The sequence below is a fragment of the Caretta caretta genome, chromosome 4 (genome assembly GCF_965140235.1).
Source record: "Caretta caretta isolate rCarCar2 chromosome 4, rCarCar1.hap1, whole genome shotgun sequence".
NCBI classification, from domain to species: Eukaryota; Metazoa; Chordata; order Testudines; family Cheloniidae; genus Caretta; species Caretta caretta.
In genome coordinates, this window is record NC_134209.1 from 46,245,144 (window position 1) to 46,258,672 (window position 13,529).

At 37.5% G+C, this 13,529-nt stretch overlaps 1 protein-coding gene across 23 annotated transcripts in view; it reads right to left on the reverse strand.

Moving 5' to 3' along the window:
• CAMK2D (calcium/calmodulin dependent protein kinase II delta) overlaps nt 1-13,208 on the reverse strand; it is a 260,865-nt gene extending 247,657 nt beyond the window's left edge. For 7 of the 23 annotated variants that reach the window (XM_048846788.2, XM_048846786.2, XM_048846772.2 and 4 more), the window contains exons 1-2: nt 12,388-13,189; nt 10,970-11,064 (exon numbers count right to left, since the gene is read on the reverse strand). In XM_048846788.2, coding sequence (XP_048702745.1) covers nt 10,970-11,064; nt 12,388-12,455 — 163 coding nt within the window. In that variant the 5' untranslated portion in view covers nt 12,456-13,189. Of the gene's footprint in view, nt 1-10,969; nt 11,065-12,387 lie in introns of all 23 variants that reach the window. The other 16 variants (XM_048846780.2, XM_048846778.2, XM_048846783.2 and 13 more) reach the window with 8 other exon arrangements.
• Nucleotides 13,209-13,529: the final 321 nt, after the last annotated feature.

Here is a 13,529-nt window from a genome sequence, read left to right on the forward strand (position 1 = left end):
TGTTGAGGTGTTCTTCCCCCCACAGGAATGTTAAATGTTATTATATTATGGTCACTATTTCCAAGCGGTCCTGTTATAGTTACCTCTTGGGCCAGATGAGTTGCTTCTCCCCTTGTGGGTTCCTGTACCAGCTGCTCCAAGAAGCAATCATTTAAAGTATCAAGAAATTTTGTCTCTGCATTTCGTCCTGAGGTGACATGTACCCAGTCAATATGGGGATAATTGAAATCCCCCACTATTATTGAATTCTTTATTTTGATAGGCTCTCTAATCTCCCTTAGCATTTCATCGTCACTATCACTGTTCTGGTCAGGTGGTCGATAATAGATCCCTACTGTTATATTCTTATTAGAGCATGGAATTACTATCCATAGAGATTCTATGGATAGATGGGGATTCATTTAAGATTTTTATTTTACTCAGTACTAATTATTGTGTTTTTCACCATTTATGTCATTTACTTATTTCCATTTCACACATTTTGGACCAAAGAAACAGTCTTGTCAATGTCACATATTATAGTCACTCAGTTCTGCTTTCATGGTATCAAAATATTACAGAAGAAAATTTAAATTTAATTAAAAGCTTTTCATTGAAGGTTTTTTAAAGGTAATTAGATTTTTAAAAAATATTTCTCAATCATTTGTTAGGTATTATAATTATTTATTTCTTTTCATTTTCTTTATGTGTGTGTGTGTGTGTGTGTGTGGGTCTAAAAATATTTGACATTCTTTTAAGGAAAAGTTTTTTTAAAAAAAGATATTTAACAGGCAAAAAAAAGTACTGTAGGCTAATAACATTCCACTTTAGAAAAGATAAACAGCAAAAGAAAAATATCTTGACTTAGCTTAGCCTGTTTCAATAAACTTTTGAACATAAGCAGCTGAACAGGTAAACTTTAATTAAAAAAATGCAAAAAGACAGTGTGGTTGTAATATCCTCACATCCAAAGGGCAATCATTATGTTTCCATGATGAAATGATTCTTTGTCTTTTCATGGATAAGGTGTCCTACAAACAGTCAAAACATTTATTGAAAGGTATTTTCTCCACTGAAATTTACTCAAGCCTTAAGGTATGTAACATCTTGAGAACCCTTTCTAGAAAAGGCAGAAAGCGAATCATCATATGCTGCTGTCAAAGCTGGGTATCATAATCACAAAAGTTCAGTGCTAACTTAGCTGCCTTGCAGCAAATCAAGATAATCTACACTACAGTACAAAATCTTCACTGCAATGCAGTACCACAGTAACCAAGAACTTCTCAGTGATACATTACATTTTGGTTTAGAGTACTGATAAAAATAAGACTGCTTCTTACATTGAAGGATTTGAATAAAATCAGTCAAAAGAACAAAACTATAAGAGAAACAGACCAATTAAAGACACCAAACTCAAAAGAGTGACATCCAGTAAAAAAAAAAACATTCCTGCAAGAAATCTCCCAAACCACAATATAGCTAAGCACTGGTGTGAGGTTTTACATGCAATACAAATAACTCATAGGCCTCCCTTGCCTAATTAAATCACAAACCCATCTCCTGAAGAGGTTAAAATGTAAATGAAAGTTTAGGCTTGGCAAATCCCATCGGATTGTCAAATATGGATATTATGTAGGTACTCCATTTGTTCCTGCAGCTATATGAATATGCAACGTGACTGACACTGCAGCACCTGCATTCACGTTGCGGAATATTACAAGTAAGCTGTTTCTAATTATAATTAAATCAGGAAAAAAGTTTTGAAAGCATCTAAAACAGACTCCTTGCTACAAATTGTTTGCTTATGAACTCCATACATTGACAGTTCACATTTTCCATCCTTTAAGCTTTGGGATGGAATAATTTTACAGTGTGCATGTGCTGTGCTTATCAATTACATTAAATGGAGTGATTTTGAGAGCTAATTTCAATACAGTCTACATCTTGGTCATAGTTAATATCTGTCTGAAAATGAATTTCCAATGCACCCTAAAATTTTTGGTTTTGCATCAAAGCTAGATAGACAGCACAGTAATGCTAGCTGATAATTTTAACCTGACTTCTGCCTACAGATGTAACATGGCAGACAGATGATGGATCTGAACATGGAAACAAAACAGACAAAAAACAGTGTTACAAAAAAGGAAAAGAATTATCAGCTTCCTATCTTGGTACACTTGGTTTTTGGTCAAACCAAACACTTGGTTTTTGGTCAAACCTCAAGCCAAATTATTGTTGATTTGTCTAGAACTGATCAGCAAAAGATACATGGCAGACTGGACCTCATCAACTTCAAGAGCAAGCCTGGCTCCAATTTCAAAGTGACTGCACAAATATACAGAAATTCATATCAAATGGATGAAAGATACTTCTGCTGGGAAGTTAGAGTCAGTATAACGTCTCGGTGCAGTGTTATGAAAATAAAATTACACCTCATACAAAGAGAAATTTCCTTTATGGTTGCCATCAAAATACCAATACTGTTACTTTTCTATTATTAATAAGCTTTATTTTATTTAAAATTCTTTTTAATTTGATAATTTTTTAACCAAACTTGCCTAATACTTTAAGTTATCATCACAGTTCTCTGTGAAATACTTAATATTCAAGAAAGGTAATACTGAAAGCAGAAGTTTCATAGGTTGCCTCAGACCACCAGCTAAAGCAAAGGAGATTTCTACCAAATACAAAACAGATGCACTGTTGTATGGACAGATCTCTAATGAGCTGAGTAGGCCTTCACATTTAGACAGCCTTCTATTCCTTTAAAATAATGACAAGGTAATCTCTAATCCTAATGTTGAGTTGTTTTTCCTAGTCTGATTTTAGTTGTAATTCTAACCACATTCTTTAATTTTCCTTTAAATGAAAGAGAAAATGAGTTTGAAGTTACTTTAAATGTTTGCAACTAGCCAAAAAAGGCTGAACAGATGAAAACATTTTTTTTTAATTAGGACACTAAGTATCACAGCTCTGCAGGCACTAGCTTTTCTGCTCCAGAGACCCAAGTTCTAAGCTAGACTTAGTCAACAGGTGGAAACAAGCTTTGTCACCTCATTTTCTCATAAAAAACTACCACAGAACATAGCACAATTCACTATGTTTGGCAGTTTCCACTCAAGAGAGGCTCAAGACTGGAATAACAGAAGCATTACAAGTCAAGGCTGAGGTGCATTCGCAAAGCTGCACAGAGGAAATATGCACAGGTCTTAACTATACTTGGCAGGAGCCAGTGCTTTCAGCCAGTATCACTTTCATGAGCACCAAATTCACTCAGATGTTAAATACCTTGCACTGGAGCTGACAACTTCTTTAGTAACTTCCAATCAAATATAACACGAAATAGCAGAGTTACAAGTCTCATATGAAGAGGTAGACAAAGCTACTGAACCTCAAACATAGGAGAATGGACGGGTAACACTATAATGGAAAAAAAAACAAGTTGCAGAGTGGGTGGCACTACAGTAAAAAAAACCCTCTCACAAAAGGCAACATCTGCTCAGGCTGGTATTACATAAATAAAGGTTCTGGTGCACAAAACATTTCTAGTAATACTCAGATTAGAGTGAGAGGAACAGATATTATATATATTCACACACACACACACACAAACTAAAACATTTACACGAATAAACAGACGGATTGGATTTATGTAGCTCTCCAATAGGAAGCAGATGTTCCATTCACCTTCAAAGCATGATTAATTTAAAATAAACAGTTAAACAAAAGAGCTATCACCTTCAACATGAGTATGTATTGTATGGGTCCTTCATCCAATAAAGTTAGGAAGTGGTTATGCTTTTCTATAATACTTTACAATCCTCAAATTGTCCTTACAAAGTATCCCACAAATGATAAGTAACTGCATATGAAGAAGGATATAGGACCCTGACGAAATAAAACCCAGAGGTAACAGTAAGATCCACTCAAGATACCTATCCTACATATCTGAGGGTGCTCAAATAAAGGTAGGTAAATGATTACATCATTTTGCTTATGTTTGCCTGTGCAAATAACATAATTTGGTTTACATTTTTTTAATCTGTCAGAATCACCAGGCTGTCAAAGCAGGTGTTTTTAGGTTACAGGAAGAGGATATGTTTTTACCCTGCCCTTCAAGCCACAGTGCATCAGAAAAGCAGCTAACGTGGAAGGACTTGGAATAATAAGCATGAAATAAGAGTAGTAAGAATGGCTACTACATGCCAATCATGACTGGGAAAGAGTAATAAGTTGGTTAGTCTCTAAGGTGCCACAAGTACTCCTTTTCTTTTTGCGAATACAGACTAACACGGCTGTTCCTCTGAAACGGGAAAGAGTAATGTATCACTACCTCTTATCTGCACACCTAATACCTCTTCTTGTCTCATTAGACTATTGCTTTTATTTTTCATTTTCAATCAACTTGTTCATTTTAAAACCTAATCAGATGGATAACGATCACATAAGCGTCTGCCTAATTTTAAATCAATAGGAGAACTAACATGTTAAAGATAGGCAATGTATTTAAGTACCTTACTGAACTGGGACCTCAAATCACAATAGGCATAAAATACTGTACATTATTTTGTATACTAAAGAAGCAAATAAAATAAACATACAATAAAACTGAAAATGTTTAATATTGTTCTTGTGCCCTTATTTTCACATTTTAAGACAATAATTAACATATTACAGTACATCATATTCATATGAACATATTGTAAACACACACAAGTAATACTTCAGATATGCAGAACATATTAGAGAGGTTTGCAGACTTGATATAAAATACAATAAAAACAAGGAAAAAAGGTTTAAAAAAAAGTAACAGGGAGAACACCAAGTAACATGGTTGCTTTGATTCCTGGTTTTCAGAATACTATTAAAAGATTACTAACTAATGGCCCCATTGTGAAAATAGTTACTACTGACTATATCTCTTTATTCCTGCTTGTAGCCCTACTGAAGTCATTGGGGATTATGCATGGGAGTACATATATGTGCAGGAGCAACTGTGAACAGGACTGGGCACTTAATTTTTTTTCCTCTTAAAAAAGTGTTTTGTTTTGTTTTAAGAATAGCTTTTGCCTTGAAATTTGATTTGAATTTAAGCAAAATACATTCAGTGAACAAATTCTCACCGAAAACAGAAGACAGAAAAAATATATTTATGTTCCAAAATCAACATGGAGATTTAGAAACTGTACAGTATGGGGAATTCAAGATGAAGACCTCAGTGCCTAGCTCTCTTCCCTCTTATATTGAGTGAATCTGAAGTAACTCCAGTGAAGTAACTGGAGTTACTTTGACATAAAACCAGCAAAGTCTACAGTGGAGAGGAAGGAAAGAAAGAACAAGTCACCCTTGAATAACTCCCTCTGGCTGACTCATTAGTGGAAGGAACCTACTCATGAGAAGATGGGTCAGAGGCCCAGTTCAAGCCCCAGGAAGTAATGGAACAGAATGAAAAAACAGGGAGATCCCAGACAATGTTCCTTCTCTCCCCAAAAGTTCTTCAAGCAACAAGGTGTAACTGATTATCATTTCCTGTCATCTTAAAGAAAACACTGAAAGGGAAACACATTTAATACATAAGAGAAAACATGTTACCAATCAACATATAATTAAGGTGAGAAACAGACCTCCACAAGACTTTACTGAAGCAAATGGCTTAGAGCTCAATTCTATGGACCTTGCACATACAAAACTGACATTTGCTTCACAAGAGCAGGCCCAGAGGGGTTTTTTGTTTGTTTAATTATAGACAACATTATGAATAAGAATAGCATCCAGTTATCCTAAAATTACAAAGATAGAAGTCTAAATTTTATTAATTCTTGTGCTTCAGGGTTACGCTCATCACCTGCTAGGGTCAGAATGAAATTTTCCCTAAGGTACATAGTATTGCACTGTTGGGTGCATTACTGCAGTTTTCTGGATTCCTGCAAAGCATACAGCATTAATAGAGACAAGATATCAGAGGGGTAGCAGTGTTAGTCTAGATCTGTAAAAGCGGCAAAGAGTCCTATGGCACCGTGACTAAACGGACCACTAGTCTGTAGTGGCATGGTAATTTTTCTCTCTTTGCCATAAAAAAATATGCTGAAAAATACCATCTTATATGGTTCACATTTCCATTTATCTCCCTACAGTATTTTAAACAACTTTATGGTTCATGAAATGTTCCACATGGATAGATTTATAGATGGAAATACCCTAGCCACACAGCAAAATTCCTCAGAGTCTCCGAACAAAATATTGTTCCAAAAGGGTGGGAGTGCCTCTTCAGTCTCCATGGAAATCACAGGTAGTTGAAAGAATCTGCAATTGGTGTGGTCACCTGTGACATTGCCTTGCACATGGGGACCCTTCAGTGAATACAGTACAGGAAATATCAGTGAAGCACTTCTCTCTTTCATAAAATAGAGAGATACTAAGAGTGGAGAGGAAGCCAAATGAGAAGACAATAAGTAACCAGCAGAAACCTCCAAGGATCCCACCCAAAGCCCTATGAAACTAATTGCAAGTCTCTCACTGATGTCAGTGGACTTTGGATCAGGTGACGGGTATGGAAAGACTGGAATGGATAACTCCTATGGGTTCCTGTATCTGCCCTACAAATATGTATACTTGCCACAGATAGTTGCTCACCTTTCTGCTGCAATGACCAAAGGGTTGGGTGGGGTATTTTTTGGCAACATGGACAAAGGCACACTAGGAACTGGACAGTACCATCGAGTGATCATCAGAAGGCAAGTACTTTTAGTCACTACAGATCTGGTGCAAGTTCAGATGAGTTAAATGACTGCATATAATGAACTATCTGCTGAGCACACCGATTTCTGTTCCTTTTCAATCCAATTAGAGAGAATATGTCAAAAGTACAATGGTTGCAAAAATCTTTCATATTTTCTTATTGTCAGTGAAACACATACACTGTAACTGAAGATTAAGACCTCGATCCTGCAATGGGATCTGCATAGGCAGAAGATCCATCCACACAGAGCTCATGGTAGGGTTAAAGCCACAATTCTTTCAAAAAAGAAAAAAAGAAGAGGTTGAAAGATAAAAATAAACGCTATTAAGTTTTGTCTTCTTTTTTTTTTTTTTAAAGTTTGATGCATAATAGGTCAAGGCTGAATAAAATAATATTTTAGAATAGCAAACTTTATTCTTCCTAACTATATACCCATAAATAGGACAGCCTCTGCAAATAACAAAACCAAGGCTTAATAAAAAGTAACAGAATATATATAAGATTAAGCCTAGTACAATGTAAAAGCAGCACAGATATATTGCTTTATGCTATTACTTTTCCATACACTTGCCAACTCTTCCACTTTCTTTCAGGGCTCTACTTTCCTGCAGTATGTTCATGCTCCTAGTTTATTAAGAACGTGTTCTTCTGATACAAATGACCAACTGTTTATTTTCTAACAATACCAATCTGAATTAATTATCTCTTCATTCTTCATTAAAGTTTAATAACTTACAAAAACCACAATTTGTATATGAAGCGTGACATTATTTTTAAATGAAAAGAGGAACTTCTATATGCTCCTACAGAAATGTTAGTTAACTAACACAAAAATTGTTCATAAAAGGCATCTCTACAATGAAAGGCTATACTTCTATTATTGTTTAAGAACAACAAATCAACCATGGAACTGATGACATTTCTACCTACCTGTTATCAATATTATAGAAAACCATGCATTTAAAATCAACTTCTTTATTTAAAAAAAAAATCTAACTTTAAACAATAGTACTTTTTCCTATTGTAATTTGGATTAGTTAGGTATGTGACCACATTCCAAATATATGAAATTTGTCATCAATTTAAAACACAAACTTAGTTTTGAAAATGAGAGCAGTAGAAATGCAAAGTGTTGTGCAGAAGACCCCCAAAAACAAACAAACAAATGAAAAAGAACATGCAGCACTTTAAACACAACAGTGTTTTGAAACTCCTTTGTAAAGATTTAATCATGCAGGGAAACTATGAAGAAAGTGCAAATCCAGACAGCTTTGTATGACCAGATCAATATTTCACATTGGGAGGACTATGAACCTAAGTGTTCAAATATACTCAAAGAAAACATACATGGGAAAGAGCTGTTTGACTAGGCAACACTAACTGAAACCCAGAACTAAGAATATTAATACTGTTTGAAATAAACTTAGTAAAATATAATCAAAGTTTTGATTATTCCATATCATTTGTTAAAATACCTCTTCAATATTTCAAGCAAAAGTCTTACTGAACACTATGTGAATTTAGTGAGCTACACCAAAGAGAGCCAGTCACCATACATGAAATTCACCTCAGCACAGAGTACCTTGTATGTACCCCGTGCACTGGGATGAAGTTCACTTTATGAACTGTCCATTAGAATTACAACAATAGCATATTCTGTATGATTTAATACACCGGTGAATTATCGTATGAACCCATGAAAGTCAATGGCTCCATCTCACAATGAAAAACATGTCAAGATGTGAAAGAATTAAAATAATGGTGTGATTTCAAATACTATCTAACCTACAATCTGTAAACCCATTATCAGTTATCCAAATGAAAATGTATCACAGTTTGATGCTATATAACATATAGCTCCTATATCGTAAGAAATATCTGAAGACAGAGAAATTGGAAGCATGCTTTTAAATAAACTACAAATGGTTAGGGTCATAAGTACATTTTTTCTAACCTGATGCATGCTTATTGATTACTGTTTCATATCTGGAGCTATTTACCTGACAAAATACCTCAGTACACTGAGTCTATGTAATTATATGTATAATGTGTGTATGTGTAGATATACACATACATACACACTCAATACAAAACAATTTCTTATGTATGTTAATACCCTCACTATATGGACCATATAACTGCAATAGAAAAGAAAGCAAAACTTCCTACTAGCAATTTTTGAAGAGTTCTGTAAAAACTAGCTCTGTGAAAGTTGCCTGATCATGACCAAACTATTTGTGCAAATTTGTACAGGCAGAGCTGGACAGTTAGTATTCCCTACCCCTATAATATTCACTTAAATCCACTGACAACATATCATGTATACACACATGTGTATGTAAGGAAAATGACACGCCCACAATCTATTATTCAGGTTTAAAGTTTAAATCCACAAAAGTAAGGGAACTCCGAGTTGAATTCTTGGGTACCATGAATGCAGAAATCCGAGATCTGTGCATGATGTTATACTGCATACTGCGTTCTCAATTTCTTTGGTGAAATTCCACAAATTAAAAGACTACACCAAAGATGAATTTGGTCATGTATGTGCTGCAATGTCTAGATAAAACTGTGTAAGAAAAGTGCAAAGTAGAAGCATTTACTGCGTCCTGTGCTGCTTTTAGGAGTTTAAGGCAGACTCTTAAAATTTACTTTAATAAATGTTATAGTTTCTTCACTGTAACACATATATTTAAAATCGTAATATATATGTGATACATTCAAACCATAATTCATTAACAATCCAGTGTTGATTCCATTACAGTCTCTCGTGTCAAGAGGGACTTAATTTTTTAAATATTTATCTGTTTTAAATGTCAATATTTTGGCTAATTTTCTTTTAAATATCCAAACTAACAGATCAACATTTTCAACTGATATAGAAAAAATAACTGAAAATCAAAATGTATTTTTAAGTAAGAAAAAGTTCTCAAATCACAAACTTCCATTTTATTTACTTTCCTCACCCCTCCATTAAAAAAATAAGCCAAATCCTAAAAATGAACAGACTCATTAGAAATATGGTTTTATAAAACTAAAAAGGAAAAAAATAACTCTCATACATTAAGAGTCTGAAGACAAGAGGCAGTGAAAAGTAAACTTTTACAATCCTGTTACTGAGCTGAAAATAAGGTTATATAACGCAAAATGTTGAATGATCTCCAGCTGTTAGAGCAGCATGAAAAGTTACAGCTATGCCACCATATATTAGAAGTATTCTTTTATATATTTATTAAATGAATTAATGAAATCAGAGTGCTGTTTATATACAATGCTCCCCTTGTATAAAACATAAACCAAGCCACAAAGGCAGGTTTACACACTGACACTGTTTACTCATTTCCATGCTCATCACAATACCATAAATTCACATGAAAGTAAAGATAATGTCAACAGAGAATAATCCTTAATCCCTAACATCCTCGTACAAGCATGTTAGTGTGGATTTACCAAACAATAAGTATAAGGCCTATTTTCAGCAGTCCTAACACACAGTAAATATATAGTTTCTTTAATGTAGTGTAAACACACAACCAGTGAATATCTAGGTATAGATACAAACAGCTGTAAAATACATACTCAGATATATACCACATAAGGAAAATACAAATAAAAGGAAAAGAAAATGTGTGCATGATAGAAATAACAGTACAAATGCTTCACTTAAACATCACTACTTGGTACACAAATAGTTACTTTATAAAATGTCTACCCTATTACACTACATTTTCATTTGAAAAACTGTATGTGCAGCAGATCAGATTTTTTTCTAAAGGTGTTCACTGTTAAATATGGCTTGATTAATTATGTTGATATTTAAATATAATGGAAGAATGTTATTCAATTAAGATTTGAGCAAATTTTTCTTCATAAAAATTAGAGTGAGAGAGCATTTTCTCAAAAAATAATAAAAGAAAATGACATTCCAGGCTGTTATTCTAACTCTCTCACACACAAAGCTGAAAAGCAGATTTGCATCTTTAAAAAAATGCTCTAGAATTTGTACATCTTTCCTTTTAGCACGGTAGAGCAGTAATCTCATATCTAAGCACTGTCGGTCAGTGAAAGATTACTTTACAACATGGAAAATCTAACCAGTATTTTAGGAAAATGGAAAATATACGGAGAAAAAATAAAATATCTACTCAGTGTACAAAAGCTTATATATAGTACTATTTTAAACAAGAAAAAAGAAGAGGGTAGAGGAATCGAGAGAGAGACACTGAAAATATTGGGTTGAAAAATACCCACCTCTAGCAGACAGCTTTTTGGTGTTGATAATTTTGGCAGCATACTCCTGTCCTGTAGGAATTTTCACACATCTTCTCACCACTGAGAACGCCCCCCTGAAAACCAATAACCAGACAAACATCAATACAAGGGTTGTAATACTGGATAATGGTTCTAATAATTTGAGTTTTTTAACTGATTTGATTGAAACGCATAATGTCAATACAGGAGACAGGAAAATGAGCACAAAATGGCAATCATTACTCATTTTATAGATGATAACAGTACATTGGATTTAAAATACAAGTGAGCACAAGTCATATCATTAAACAGTTTAAATATATGTACACAGCAAATTATAAGCAATGGTATTTACACACCGGAAATGTGAACATTTTTACAGTTCCCTGCCTCAAAAGCCTCAAATGCTCTGTGACTACCTTACAGGCAGCAAAAAAGTGTGAAAAACGAAACAAACTCTGTGTAAAAATTTCACCTCCAGCTCTGTCAACATGGCGATTGTATTTAATTAAATTTAAACACTGAGCCCATTTGTGTGACTAGGAAGTACATCTTAATGAATACAGCGCTACACGGGGACATTCCTACTCCTTGCAGAAAAGGAGCATTTGAATTAGATAGCTGTTCACGACATATTCTCCATGTTTTTAATACCAAATGGCATCCCCACAAGCCTTTTCAAGTCATTTACATAAAGAAATGACACAGCAATGAATTCACAAATTTAAAAAAAAATCAGAGAGAAACTGGAGACTGAGCAATAATTAATTTCAGGTCTGAACAATACACAGCCAGCCAGCTTCTTTGTAAACAATGGATCTATGAACGTCTGGGTGTATTTTCGAGTGTCTAAATAAACCGCACAGCTTTTCTGATCGTGGACATGAAAAACACAAAAGCACACTCTGCTCTGGGCAGAGCTTTCTCTGACATTAAGATCGAAAACAACAATCTTTCATAAATAATAAGAGGAGGGCAGGGGAGGGGGCAAGCTACATTCACGCAGGGTCGCCCTCCCTCCCGATTAAAAGTGCTGGTTGCAAACTATACTGTATACCCAGCTGAACTTTCCCCATCAATAAACGTGGCACCGAATTGTATCAAGTATAAAACAGTCACCCATGCAAAACAGAGAAGCAGCTGTGTTGGAAAAAATATGAATTTATTATCTAGATACGTGCATAGAGCTGAATCCTCCCTCCCCCATGACAGCTCCAACTGCAGAGATCAGCAATGCACTAAGTCTCCTTTGCAAAGGATCTGAGACAACAGCCGGCCTGACACCCCCCTCCGCCTTCATTTTACACCCAAACAATAGCCCCCTCTTTGCCCAGCCTTGATCTGTCAAACCACCTCCCCTGCCCCCAACCGAAAGACCCTTTCCCGGCACAATGTGCAGCGGCCGCCAGGTCTCTTACTTTCCAAGCTCCTCGAAGAGCTGGTACTCGTCGGTGAACCTGGTGCAGGTAGGGGTTGAAGCCATCATGAGTCCAGGCTGCTCCTGCCGGTACCTCGGAGGAAGAGAGGGGCTGGGAAGAGCGGGGACGGAAAGGAGGCGAGACGGGAGAGAAGACGCGCTGCTTCTCCTCCTCCGCCTCCCGGCGAGTCGCTGTCACCCTCGCTGGCTTCTTTACTTTCTTACCGGATGGTTTGATGGGGCTGGTCGGGAGGGGATCTCCACGCCTCCCCGCGAGCTACCTTGCCGCTCTTCCGCCGCGCGCAGCTGCTCCCCCTCTCCGCTCGTGGGTTCCTTCAAATTGGCACCCCACCGGTCAGTGCCCAAGGGGAAACTGACGGCAAAAGGGAAACCAAAACCCGCGGGGAGGCGAGCGGCAGCAAAGCCAGCCGTGAAGACGACTAACACAGCTGGGTGGGTGAGTGGGTGGACGGAGGAGGAGGAGGAGCACTGGAACCCAGCAGCAGCCCGGTCCCCGCCGCCTCTGCTCCGCGGCGGGGCTGTGCGCTAGCCCGGACGGCAGCCGGGCTGTAGGGGGGGCTCCGCGGCTCGTCCGGCCGCCGCTACTGACAGCGGCAGCGCAGAGCTGAGGAGGAAGGGGGCAGCCTGAGTTGAAGAAAGAGCTGGGGTGGGTGTGTGGGGGGGTCTCTCGCCTCCTGCGGCAGCGCCTCTGCCTTCTCCCTCCCGCTCTCTGTAGCACAGCTCCCTCTAGCGGCGGCCGCGCACACGCGGGGGAAAGCGGCGCTCGCGCGGCCTCCCACGGAAGACAGTCTCTGCGGCCGCCCGCTTGCTCAAACCAGCGGGCGGCCGCGGCACCCCCCTCCCCTTCCCGTCCCTCTCGCTCTCTCTTTTTTTTTTTTTTTTTTTTTCAGGGCTCCCACCGTGGGAGCCGGGCCCGTTTTGTGCACAAGCAGCGGGGAGATGGGTGAATTTCTCAAACAGCAACCCTCCCCTCCGCGCGGCAGAGGCTGGGCATCAGCCTAACCCAGAAGGACGAGAATCGGGGAGGGCGGGTGCAGTTCTGCTTTGTGTGCCAGGACTGGAGTAAAGCCTGCTGCAAGCTGCACAGCTGCACGCTACGCCGGCTGCTCAGCCTCAGCCAGC